A 13,118-nucleotide genomic window follows, 5' to 3' on the forward strand; every position below is an offset into this window, starting at 1 on the left:
ACCTCGTTTTCTCAGAACACGGACTGGAACAAGTATGACGACCGCTTGATGAAGGCGGTAGAGAGGGGGGAAGTGGACAAGGTGGCGGCCGTACTCAGCAAGAAGGGCATAATCCCCTCCAAGCTGGATGTGGAGGGCCGCTCGGCGTAAGTACATGCACGCACACACACACAAACTTGCGCCAATACACGTGGTAAGATACACATTCATACAGCACATCATACTCTAATATATATGCCAAGTGAGCACATATCCACTCAGTTTGCATAACTGTGCACATAGTTACTCATGTACACACATGCTTAGACTCATCGCTAAACACACAACACTGTCTATAAACTAACAACCTTATCTCAATGAGCTCAGCATGTTTGAAAATGCTGAGCGTCTCTCATCTGTCTCCTTTCTAGACTGCAATGAACGCTCCACATTTTTGGATGGCTCATTATTAGGTTATGGTGTAATTGAATACACTGCAACAATGACCTTATCACATTTAAGTGAAAATATTTGTTATGAGCTTGCTTATGCTTAAAGCTAGTACATTTGGCTGCCAGTGCAGTAAGAATTTCCCTTGGTAAGATTTAAAAAAATAAAATGGTATATAGAAATGCTTGCTTCCACTTTTTGCTTCACACATTCGGCTTCTTTTTGTATGTGTGGACTTTTACAAATTGTCATCCTCTGAGTTTGGGTTGTGAAATGTAATCTGCTTTCATGGCTACAGAATAGAGGTCACATACATAAAAGGTATGGTCATAATCCTGTGGTAAACATTTGACTGTTATCCTGATGTGGTTTGATCATAGAGGACAACTGAGGTTCACACTCCAGACAGGAAACTGCTCCAAACTAATGCATTACCTCCACACTTAGTTTTTACAGTATGAAATTAGTAGTCAGGACCACTGTATCTTATTCAGTTTGTGAATGAACTTGGCATGTCCTAGTTTACCTTTAGTTTTTTTTTTTTTTTTGCAAGTTGTTTATTTGAATGCCACCTCACAATTGATAAGCTTGGAGCCTTTGTCAATGTCTGCCAATAGACCACATTAAGTTCTATATAAAAAGTTAAGTCGGAATTTTTTTCTTTTCCCTGATGTAAATTTAACTAGGCTCTCCAGACCTCTACCAGAGGTAGTCAGTGTCTGATTCGAGTTTCAGGTTAATTTGGACCCTCGGCTTTGTTGAGACTTCTGGCGAGCGAACATGAGACCAAGGAGCGGGAGCGCTGAGTATTTTCATCAGTGTGTGAAATTGTCTTGTGGCAGTGTCAAACATACACATACACAGGGACAAACTGTTTTTTCCTCACTCTATTTCTGATGTAAGAAAAGGGCTTGTCTCATAATAGGCTGTTAGAATTTCCTAGTGACTTTCCAAGTGTGTCAAAGACACCACGCCTATAAACAGTGTAGAAAAACCGAGCTTGTTGTGCTAAAGACAAGTGGCCCAACTTAGGATGCACACTTGTCATCTTTATTGCTTTTGGTTAGGGGATCTGCCAAATATGAAACAGTTCTGTTTAAATATGAAACAACCCTTACGTTTGCTGATACAGTTTTGACCCAACTGGTCTTTCCCATAGTGTAGTCAAAACATCCTCCCCTCCCTGAAATCATGTATTGAGCCCTGTAACTGCTCTGTTGAGAGATCAGGCTGAGGACAGAGGGCTACCCAAAATATTAATTCAGCCAACCGGATATTGGTGGGTAGCTTAGCGGGAGCACCGGCTCATTTTGTTGTCATAGCTGATAAAGGATTAGCACTCAGGAAAGAACTACTACAACATAGAAAGCTTAGCGTAATGTCTCATACCTCTGCCTGAATAGTGACAGATCAGCTAGCGTTAACATTTACATATGAAGTCATTTAGCAGATATTTTTATCCAAAGTGACTTACAGTAAATACATTTGTGTGGCAAACTGACTGTTCATCTCAATAGAGCCTTCCACCAGAAGTCAAATCGGTAGTCACATGATCATACTTTAGACCAGCCTGGTTTGTTGCACCATTTGCAACAGTCAAATGCTCTCTGCTTTTGTCTTCGTAGTTGATTTTAAGACTGGGATTGGGGTTGTATACAAGGTTACTTGGAGGATAGTCTTGACAATAAAGCAACTGACATCCACCATCAAAGGTCTCAGAATTCAAGGAACTGACTTAATCAATAACTCAGCCACAGAAAGAAATGTGGGTTTAGCCTTCTGAAAATGTCCTTCTGCACTGCAGTGTGTACTATTAAATACCGTTTTTATTCATATTTCTACTTGCTCTCAGACTCTTTAGCCTATAATCATATCACCCATAGGATGTCAGAACTGAGTGACATACTAATGACCTGGCAGAACTCCCAGATGGCCTTATGTCTAACGCTACTGGAGGACTGTGGCCGTCTACTCACCACCCAGCTAGAGAACTTCTATCCTTGTGTTAAATCAAGTTCCAGAGCAGTTCATCACTGACTGAAGAAGAGCGACAAGGAAAAGGGAGATTCAAACTTTTGTCCTAAAAATTATCCATTCTAGAGATGGCAGCACATTGTATTGGCATTTTAACATTATGCTTTTCTTTCCTCATTTGAGTGACAGACCCTGACAAGTTCCTTTGTTGAGCCTCCTGTATCTAATTGTTCTTTCCAATGGCTGACATGCCATTTTTGTGACATCAGCAAGTGATTCTGCTTTGCCCAGTTGTCCATCTATCAGCTTTGCTAATATCTAACATCCAAGGCTGTCTGTTCGACTTTGAATAGTTAGTCTGGGATTGCTCATAGGTCATGTTTTCATTTTAATTACTGTACTCTGCTCACACAATCTGTATTTCAAAATCTAGCAACATGTATAACACATACTGTTGGCCACAGTGTATACTGTATGGGGGGGGGGGGGGTAGGAACATGTATAACACATACTATTGGCCACAGTGTATACTGTATTTTGTTTTATGGAAGCAGTTCCAGAAGTAAAGTGGGGACCAACTCCATACTGATATTATTTTGGAAAGCGATGTTTGACAAGTTGGAGTCCACATACTGAGTGGATGCCCACACACTTTTGGCCAAATAATATAAATGCTAATGCTGTGAATAACCACATGATTTGCATATGAGAGTTTAGGACAAACATTACATTTATTTAGGCCCCCTACACTATGTGACTAGATAAATTCTTCAATTTTAAAGCTTTAAGCTACTGGGGTCAGCAGGCAACCACTTATTAGTATGTTGTTGGAGAGTGTCAGCTAATGGGTAAACTGTCATTGGACCTGTGTTCAAACCGTGTAAACTCAAGCAGAGAAACCCAGACTAACCAATTATTTAATTTGGGTTAATAGATATTTTTTTTAAAGCCTCATGCTATTAGCATCCCAGAGTAAAGCCATTAGAAAACCAGCCACAGACTGCTGACTGAGTCACCAAACACTCTTAAGTTAATGTCACCTTGTGACCACAACCTGTTGGACAATACAAAGGTTCTCCTAATGTTGGTTGTCCTATCGCCTGGGGCCTTCAGTCATTACCAAGGCCTAGCTCCAGCATCATCCTTGGACATCATCAACACTGCTTTTAATAGCACACCGCCTGCAGTGAGGTGACAGTCCGTCTGGCTCCTTATAGGCTTTCTTGCACTTAATGCATAAATAGGTTATGGAGCCTCTGGTGGTATTGGCTTACACACACAAACTTTTGCCCCTGCTCCTGGGCAATGTGCCAAGTAGAGACTGTTCTTTTTTGTGTGTGTGTGTGTGGGGGGGGGGGTCGATCACATGTATAAAGGGGGCTAAAAAACAACTCGAGTTGTCACTACATCAGGTTTTGCTATCAGGTGACAACGACTGTATAGCAGGGGCTTTGTTGATTCACCCAGCAGTGGGTCTTGTACTGTACAGATTGATGCCATGTCATCCTCTTCAGGATTGGCATCGGGATGTGTAGCTCATCCAAACCTCATGGGTGCTTGTTCATTATCTCACCCACTTGTATTGCTGAGGGCATTGTGCTCACAGTGGTATGGGTCCTAGCCCGCCAGTCTCTAAGAATGCTGACTTGGCCATTATCCAGAGGGCTCAGCTTCACTTTACACTCTTCCCTCGCTCCATATTTCACCCTTCCACCCTCCTTCACCCGATGGCTTGTTTTGACGTTCACACCGTCTCTGGTACTGATACTCTGCAGGTTCCATTTGGCGGCTACCAGAGGACACCTGGACTGTCTCAATCTCATCCTGGGACACACCGTTGATGTCACAGCCACCGACGCCACAGGTGACACTGAGAAATGGTTGCATGTTACAGGTCTTGCCCAAATTCTCACATTTTGGAGACCACAGATGTGAAGAAAAAAGTGTTTTGTGTGTAAATTGTGTACATATGTATCGGCATCGGCCCCAAAGATCTAGGTCAGGTTCTAATAAAGACCAGATTTACATAAGAGAAACAGGTGAGAGGTCCCTTCAATGAGTATATCCCCTTATTCACCCGTGGGTCTGTCTTTTGCAGGTAAAAATGCTCTCCACCTGGCCTCAAGAAACGGACAGTCTCTCTGTGTCCAAAAGCTCCTGCAGGTACTGTGACACGGTAGACCACAGCGGCCTCTTCACTTATTCAGTTACACACTTAATAAATGGTGTCAATTCCAAGAGCAAAGTGTGCATGGCTTTGACTCAGAATTACATCAACAATGATTAACAGTACTGAGGCCCCACTTACAGTAGAGTAATTTCTTGTTCTTGCCTGTGGCTTTTAATGGGCCTGTCATTTGACCCCACCGGTAGCACAAAACCACATAGGTCAATGGTAGGCGTGTTTGTTGAGTTGTAAGGGCACAAAGAGGGGACTGATGTGTTTACATTGACGGTTATTTCTGAATTTGTGGTGCCATTGTATCCCTGGCATTCACTTGAGCGGCTGATGGCAGCCAGGGCAAAGGGGGATGGCGCCTGCGGTGTTGACAACCCCGCTGTCCGTTTTCGGATGCCGTCATCACGATGGACATAGCAACTCTATGCTTCCTAGCCAAGGCTGGAAAAATCTTGCCAATTCATCCCCCACACCTCTTCCACCAGCTACCCTCAGAGTATAGGATTTCCTTGTCCCCCCCCCCCCCCCCCAGACACACATGCACTACACCACCCTGTCACATGACCACTATGTACTCATTTCGGGACGTTGTTGCTAGAGAGAGCAGAGGGTTTTTTAATAGCTGGAAAGATGATGAGCCTTAGCTCTGGCTAAGCCGAGCGAGTCTGATAGGTCCCTGTTGGCATTGAGTCTTCAAGGCTCTCATGGCAGCTCTCAACGCGGCCGCATTGACGTGTCAGCACTGACTGAAGGAGTCTCATGGCGGGACCTTAGATAGAGGGTGTATCAGGGTGTATCAAACTCCCGCTCTATCCTGGTGTGACCCGACTGTTGTGCTAGATTCTTCAACTCTTAGACAGCAGGAAGTCAAACTAACTCTTTGACACCGTTGCCTTTTCTGGAAGCTCCCATTTCCACAAGGAAATCAGTCCCAAGATGTGACAGGTATATGCCTGTTTTCTCGCTCTTCATGTAAATGTTTTTGTGTGGTCTTGTAGCACAACTGTCCTGTCGGCAATGTGGACCTACAGGGGAGGACGGCTCTGCATGACGCGGGTGAGACACTGATGCTCTCCTCTTTCCTGTGTTATCCTCCGATCCTAGGCGTCTCACAGTAAAGTAAAACCTATCCTCCCATCCTTTTCATTTACCTGTCTTCAATTGGAGTTTTAATTAGTCCCTTTGTCAGCACAAGTCCTCAATCCCACATTGTCCTCCGTTTCAATGTATCAGAACCTACGTTGATGAGTTATTGTGCAGTGCTAGCTGGTGTGTGATGATGAGTCTGTTCCTGTCCACAGTCATGGCTGGCTGCTCATCCAGTGTGAAGCTTCTCTGTGACAGTGGGGCGTCTGTAAATGCCAGTGATTTTGTAAGTATGGATTTCCAATTCATTGCGAGCACCATCGTCCACCCACCATATGCAGGGATTGTGTCATTTGTATCCTGTTTTGTTACTCCATTGTAGGAATGTGAATTGCACTGTAATGAGTGTGTATCTGTGTACACATACGAGTGTGTGTATGTAGTCAGTAGATCCCAATTAGAATTTGTGTGTTGTGATAGTTTTTTTATCCAGTCAGAAGTGGGAAGGATAGGTTGGTAGTGATAGCTGTTTGTTTGTGATGTGTGTGTGTGTGTGTTTTCTAGGATGGACGGACTCCTCTGGTGCTGGCCACCCAGATGTGTCATCCACGGATCTGCCAGTTGCTGCTGGAACGTGGGGCGGACATTGCTGTCCGCGACAAACAGAATAAGTAAGACCCACCAAGTGATGTCACTTTTTGGGCAGTGTGTCCAGACAAAAGGCTTTTGGACAGCTCTGATTGAAGAGTGATCGAGGTTGTCCAAGCATGTTATCTTATCTTAAGTCTCAGATATAACTTGAATATTTTATTGACGTGTGTTCTGTGTTCACCCCCAGGACAGCTCTGATACTGGGCTGTGAGTATGCCTGCATGGATGCCGTGGAGGTCCTGCTGAAGTGTGGAGCAGACGTGACAGCCGTGGACACCTTGGGTCATGACGGTTACCACTACGCCCGCCTCAGCAAGAACCTGGAGCTGGTCAGACTGGTCAAGACCTACCTCGATGGCGCCACCAAAGGTCAGCTGTTTTCCCCTGTGCGTGTGTGTGAGAGAGACACAATGTTTTTTTTGTCGTCATGTTATGTGGTTTTAAAGAGAATGCTGTTATCTGGCATATTAAAATTCCCAAACTAACACCTGTTCTTTGTTTATCATTTCTACCCTGCATTTCCTCTATTCCCTTGTGGTTGTGGGTGGGTGGAAGAAAGGAGAGGGGGGGTGGGGATTGTACTTGAATCATCTAACCCAAAACTCTTCTCTTATGAAAGTAGGATCTCAGAGAGTGGACCAAGCGTTCACCATCTGCTTATTCTTTATTGTTTCCTCCTCAGTTAAAGAGGCAGCCAAGATGGAGCAGAAAAAGAGACAGGTAAATAAACAGCACACCTTTCGCTCTAATACGCCTAGGGCTGTACTGCTGAAAATACCCAAAGCCACTCTGGGAGCCTAGTTTATTACAGACCCTGTAAACACTAAGCTCCTCCTTTATCAGCTCCTGCCAGCCAGATATACAATTTGTGACCAGAGTAGCTGATGAGTTAGAGCTCTAATCAATGTAATACCAGGTTGTCACGAGATTAAGCCAGGGTGTATAATGAGACTTGATTGTTGGCGCTAGCTGGTGATTATACCGCGATGCACCACTTCCTCATGTGTGTCTTCCTTTTCTGCCTCAAATAATTGTTCTTCCAAAGTTGTAATAAATCAAGTTAGTCTTGTTATTTTCATAGTCTGAGGCAAAGAGATTCTGTGTCTTTTTAAATGTATTATTCAGTTGAATGTTAGTGCCATCTAGTGGCATAGAAGCAGTGTCATTTAGAAGCATCTCCTGCCACAGCAGCTTAAAATTACTCTTGTGGTTGGTAGTCCGCCTTGTGGTTTTGAGAGGTCACCTAGATCGGTATTATCTCCATATTCTCCCCACCTCCGTTTATCTCGTTTAAAAGTAATACTTTACTACACACTATCCTAAAGGAGGATTGTGTGTGAAAGATCCCTTATAGAGTAGTATGAAAATGGATCACATCTTTTCACAGCAGTCAGTGGAGATAACTGCAGAGTCTGAAGCTAACATGAAGGATCTGATTTGTCAAGTGAGTGCTACTGTCTCTGCACACAATCCAAACCCTGTTATGTGGTGAATGATCTTATCTTGCATTTAGCACTGGCAAGACTTGATTCTCTCTTTAGGCATGTGTGGAAATCTATTAGTCCGAGCTGAGACATTGAAACTGCCAAACTGTCTCTATTGAATACACCACCTTAGATTGGGGATAACCTCATGGTTATTCATTATAGTTTAATCCGATGAATTAGTAGGTTTTGCCAGCATGCTTGTTTAACTGTGTGTAGAGTTTGGGTTTGAGTAATAAACGCACGCTTTATTGCCTGTAAATCTGTTTGCCTGGCTGACAGGAGATATAGCTACTGTATTCTGTTTGTTGTTGTTGTGCCATAGGATTTGGAGAGGCAGAACGAGAATCAGCAGGAGACTTTGAGGAGATTTCATCAGGAGCAGAGAGCCCTACTGGACAAGGTCAACATCCTTCAGCAGCAGCTCACGCAGGTCTATAACAATATCCAACACTAGGGTTACTTTAGGCCCCTGGTCCTGTTCAGATATATATTCTGAAAGCCATAATCAAAAGTTACTGCACACACAATGCAATGCACAACACTGCTCAAATGCAATGTACAAAACATACAAGGCAATGCTCCAGGCGTCCGACCATATGCATGATTGAATGGTCAACAACCCCCCACCCTTGAGACACCCATGGACACAAACATTTTCAGAGGAGAATAGCTTTTGAAATAAAATTGCCTATGCAGTGGATCCTTTTGTGCCAAATGCAAAGTACGAATTATTTCGTGCACTACTTTTATATTCTATTTGCATGGATCCGTGGGTGTAATTTATAATGTAGCTGATTGTTGTTGTTTGTGAAACCCACTGGGGAATGTATTGCTTGATCCTGTCATTCTTCCTCAGGAAAAGTTGACGGTGGAGGACATTCATAAGGAGGTGAGGAGGAGGAGTGGTGGAGAGATGGGGGTGATGATGGAGAGATGGGGGCAGGGGAATATATAATGTGTTCTGAAATGTATCATGGAACACACACCTAAACAATGTCATTAGATTTTGAATATCCTGCCCTTCATATTTTAAGTTTACTGTCTGCAAAGCTGTTTGTGCTATATACGACTCTCAACCTATTCCTGATGATCAGAGGGAACATCTGAAGCTATTGCTGAGTGCCAAAGAGAGGGAGGAGGGCGCCCGAGGCATGGAGACGGTCAAGGTCCAACTAAGAAGCACACTGGTAAGTGACAAATACCTCCCAAGAAGTTTCTGGATATTGTTTTATAATGGTGTGTGCCTAATTATTGGAAAAAAAAGCTTTTAGTGGACATTTCTTGTATTGGCCATGTCCTAATAAACCTGCTTAATGCTGTGTGTTTGAGTGGCTCATGCTTAGTGCTTCTTAAGGTCAAGTGAATATTAATACTATGTTTACAGGGAGACTACTCCGGCCAGTCAGTTATCAAAGGTAAGTCAATTTCTTCCCTTAAAATACATCTTATCATAATTGATTTTGGGGGGTATTTGGTTTGACGAGTGTTCCTTCTAATGATGCATTTTGCTTCCATCTCCCTCTTCTCATTTGCTCTTTCAGGAAAAGACAACATCTTGGTAAAACAGTCGCACAGCTTGGATTCAGCACAAGTAAGCCTGACTGTGTTAATGACGTGTATTGGGTCAACGTTTGACATGAGGGAAGTCATGCTATGGAGATTAGTGTTACCTTTAGGGAAAATAATTCCCCCCTTCTATATCAGAACTAATTAAATTACTTGAAAGCACTATAGCATAGCTATGTCTAAAATATTTTGAAAGAAATACACATCAAGTGTGATCCTTTCTTTCTTTCCAATAATCTGTAGTCTGCAAATGACAAGGACTCTCTGTCCTGTCCTGTTGCTATCCTGATGATGCAGTATAGTCAGTCTATGTCAGCAGTGGAAAGCTTATGGCAGAATCTCTGACTGCTTAATAAGCTCCTGAAATTCTCATCTAGAACCTTTTTTTGCTCACTGCCCCACAGCAAAATCGAGGTGTATGATTTATTTACTTGAGTAGCTGCAAGGAATGTTTCACTGCCAGGGCTCAATTTTTTAAATTGAGGTAGATAATATTTTATCTTCTTGGTATTCTGAACTTGTTCTCAGTAGAACTGACTTCGAAGCTAAGCAGTGTTATTAAAACTTTGCTGGCAGTCTAGCAGATTTGTGAGAATAGAAACTGACTGTCCTCAAACAAATGGAGACTTTTTTCCCCATCACCTGCTTTATATGAAGTGTCTTATTAGTTGAAACTATTTAAGACAAGAATGTGTTTACTTCCACTATGGCTTGACATTTTTGTAATGTATCTTTCCCTAATATAGATGCTCCAGCCTGCTGGCCCATCACATTCCCAATCACGCCCTCTGGAACTGGGCCGGCCAGCTGTAGGCTGGGACCCGGCCCGCGAGGTTGACTCCTTCCAGGGCGAGCTGGAGGCGATGAGGAGGCGGCAGCAGGCATTGGAGAATGAGACCGCCAGGCTGCAAGTTATGTTGGCTCGCAAGAACCAGGAGTGCCAGGAGCTAGCCCAGAACCGGGACACTGTCCAACGCCAGGCTGACAGACAAGTCCAGGACCTGGAAGAAGCATTGGGTGATGTCCAGAAGAGGATGCTGGACTCAGAGTCAAAGGTCAAGCAACTGCAGGCGCATGTAGTGGCAGTGAAGGAGCACCTGGGAGGCCAGGCAGCTGAGGAGCTTCGTGCACAGCTCCAGGATGTCAAGGCAAAGTATGAAGGTGCCTCTGCCGAGGTGGGCCGGGTCCGCAATCACCTCAAGCAAAGTGAGAAAGCCTTGGAAGAGTACAAGAGCAGTGAGGGCCAGCTTGCTGCTGAGGCGGAGCGGTTGGGTCAGGATCTAGGCGCCCTGCGTGAGGAGCGGGATGAGCTAGCCGAAGCACTGCTAAAAATGGAGGCACACATGAAGGAAGCACAGGGACGCATGTCGGCTGCTGTGGTGCCGGCCGAGAAATTTGACAACATGAAGAACCTGCTGTCCAATGCCGTGGATGAAAAGGAGCGTCAGTTGGCAGAGCTCAGGGAGGACTATGACCGCGTTCTGGAGGAAGTGGCTGATCTCCACAGGGAAATGGACAAACTGCAGTCTCCCCCTGACGGGAGGGGGACCATTCCCACGCAGGAGCATGAGAGGGTGAGGGCTGGTCTGGAGGAACAGAATGCCTCGTTGAAGAGGCGCCTGGCTGACGTGACCGCCAAGAGCCAGGCGTTGATCTGTGAGGTGGAGGAGAGTGAGGAGGAAAGGGAGATGCTCCGGGAGCAGCTGGATGAGCTCAACAGCAGGCTAGAGGTTGACTTTGTTTCCCTCAAGGCCCATGAGGAGGCCAAGATGGCGCTGTCACGGGCCATGGAGGAACTGGAGGATAAACTTGTGGAAGCCACGGAAAAGACGGGTAATGCAGAAGCGCAGATCCAAAGGCTTCAAACGGAGAGGGTATCTCTGAACAAAAATGTCACCAATCTTCAGAGCGCTAATGTGGCCTCACATAAAATCCAGGGAGAGCTGGACGGCCTGACATCTCGCAACAATGAGTTGTTGAAGGAGCTGGAAGTTCTTCAAAAGAAGTGTGAGAACCAAGAGAGAGAGCTAGGCGAGGTTGTGGCTGAGAATGTGATTCTGAAACAGAACCTGGAAGGAGAAGATGTATACAAAAAGGAGCATGAGCAAATAAAGTCAGAGCTGAACACTGGTTTGGAGAAGGCCAAGGCCGAGATCTATAAGTTAATGAAGAAGGACAAAGAAAGTGAGGAAGAGTTGAGGAATGTGAAAGAGGATAGTGCCAAGTTGAAAGTAAAGCTGGAAGTAATTCAAGTGGGGATCGAAAAGGAATATATTAGCCTTAAGGACCATGAAGCCATGAAGTGGGAGTTGAGCAATGCTATTGTCAAATTGGAGAACCAAGTAAAAACTGCAACAGCAAGGTACGAGTCTGCTCATGAAGAAACAATCAAACTAAACCAAGAAATGGAAGCTCAGAAGAAAGAGCTGGACACCATACAGGAAGCTATCCAGTCAAAGTTCATCCCACTGACAGTCCTAGAAGAAAAAGAAAACTCGTACAATGCCAAAATTAAGGACTTGACGACAAAGCTGTCTGAGATGCAAGAGAAGTACAACTGTGAAAAGTCTGGGGCAGAGCGCAACAAACAGGAAAAAGAACAACTGAAGTTGGACATGGAGTCTGTTCAGGATAGACTGAAAACGGGCTTCATCCCTAGTGAGAAGCACAAGGAAGTAGAGGAAAAGTACAATTGTCAAATTGAAGAACTGACCCTGAAGCTGATGGATATGGAGCAACAGTACAAAGAGGTGACTGTTCAAAGAGCTGAACTGGAAGAGCAGAACGCTCTCTGCAAAATTGACATCCAGAACCTCCAGCAGCGTCTAGAGTCTGAGTTAGCCAAGTTGGAAAGGTTTGAGACCGAACACCAGGTCTTGCGGGATACCATCCAACAAGCCCAGGCCGAGTGCCAAAAAGCCAAGGAGGTGCAACACGAGGAGTCCCAGAGGGCCTGCGCCTTAGAGAAAGAGCTTCAGGCCCGCTCTGGAGACCACGCCCTCCTCCTCCAGCAACACGCCCAGGCCCTAGCAGCCCTAGAAGGTGAGGTGGCGAAGTATCGCCAGGCTCTCCGGGAGGAAGAGGAGAGTAGCGCTCAGAGGACAGAAGATGTGTCGGCCCTGCAGTCGGAGCTCCTCCGGGCTAACCAGGCTCTGGAAGAGCTGAGAGGAAAGGAATACCAAGTGAGCCAACTGAGAGCTGAAAAGCAGCGACTGGAGGAGGAGTTGGCTGAGATGGGCAACAAGCTCTCTGGGCTGGCAAACCAGTGCACCGAGTTTCAGTGCCAGGTGGGCCAAGCCCAGGAGGGTGAGGGCAAGGCCAGGATGGAGACAGAGGCCCTACAAGAGAAAAGTCAGGCCATTGAGAGGGAAATCAAGGAGTTGAAGGAGCGATACGACGGGTCACTCGGCACCATCGAGGACCTGCAGACGAGGATCCAGACTTCAGCAGAGCAGACAGAGGTCAAAGACATGAAGGTAGGAGGTCTAGAATGAGCACATTCAAATGTGTATGTGAGGATTGTACAGGAATTGTTTTGGTGAATCTTTTAGTTGTTCACTAGTTTTATCAATCATTGGAACCTTTTAATGTCTGCTAGCTTGGTGGGTAGGTTATGTCTTTGAATTGATATACAAAGTGTGTGTGTTTGTGTTATCAACACAACAGCTCTGTTTTATGTATGTGCATGTCAGATCACAGAGCTGCTGACAGACATTGAACGACTGAAGCAAGCCCTAAATGGTCTC

The 13,118-nt window shown here is 45.0% G+C and overlaps 1 protein-coding gene across 1 annotated transcript in view; it reads left to right on the top strand.

The window, feature by feature from the left end:
* The window catches only part of uacab (uveal autoantigen with coiled-coil domains and ankyrin repeats b), a 52,944-nt gene that overhangs the window by 14,269 nt on the left and 25,557 nt on the right, over positions 1–13,118 (top strand). The window contains exons 2-17 of the mRNA XM_062471796.1: positions 16–146; positions 4,179–4,267; positions 4,502–4,566; positions 5,581–5,638; positions 5,884–5,954; positions 6,233–6,339; positions 6,507–6,688; positions 7,002–7,039; positions 7,707–7,763; positions 8,129–8,236; positions 8,663–8,695; positions 8,901–8,993; positions 9,191–9,221; positions 9,348–9,397; positions 10,119–12,848; positions 13,065–13,113. Of these exons, the coding sequence (XP_062327780.1) occupies positions 16–146; positions 4,179–4,267; positions 4,502–4,566; positions 5,581–5,638; positions 5,884–5,954; positions 6,233–6,339; positions 6,507–6,688; positions 7,002–7,039; positions 7,707–7,763; positions 8,129–8,236; positions 8,663–8,695; positions 8,901–8,993; positions 9,191–9,221; positions 9,348–9,397; positions 10,119–12,848; positions 13,065–13,113 (3,892 nt within the window). The remainder of the gene's footprint in view (positions 1–15; positions 147–4,178; positions 4,268–4,501; positions 4,567–5,580; positions 5,639–5,883; positions 5,955–6,232; positions 6,340–6,506; positions 6,689–7,001; positions 7,040–7,706; positions 7,764–8,128; positions 8,237–8,662; positions 8,696–8,900; positions 8,994–9,190; positions 9,222–9,347; positions 9,398–10,118; positions 12,849–13,064; positions 13,114–13,118) is intronic.

This window comes from Osmerus eperlanus, chromosome 10 (genome assembly GCF_963692335.1).
Source record: "Osmerus eperlanus chromosome 10, fOsmEpe2.1, whole genome shotgun sequence".
Lineage (NCBI taxonomy): Eukaryota > Metazoa > Chordata > Actinopteri > Osmeriformes > Osmeridae > Osmerus > Osmerus eperlanus.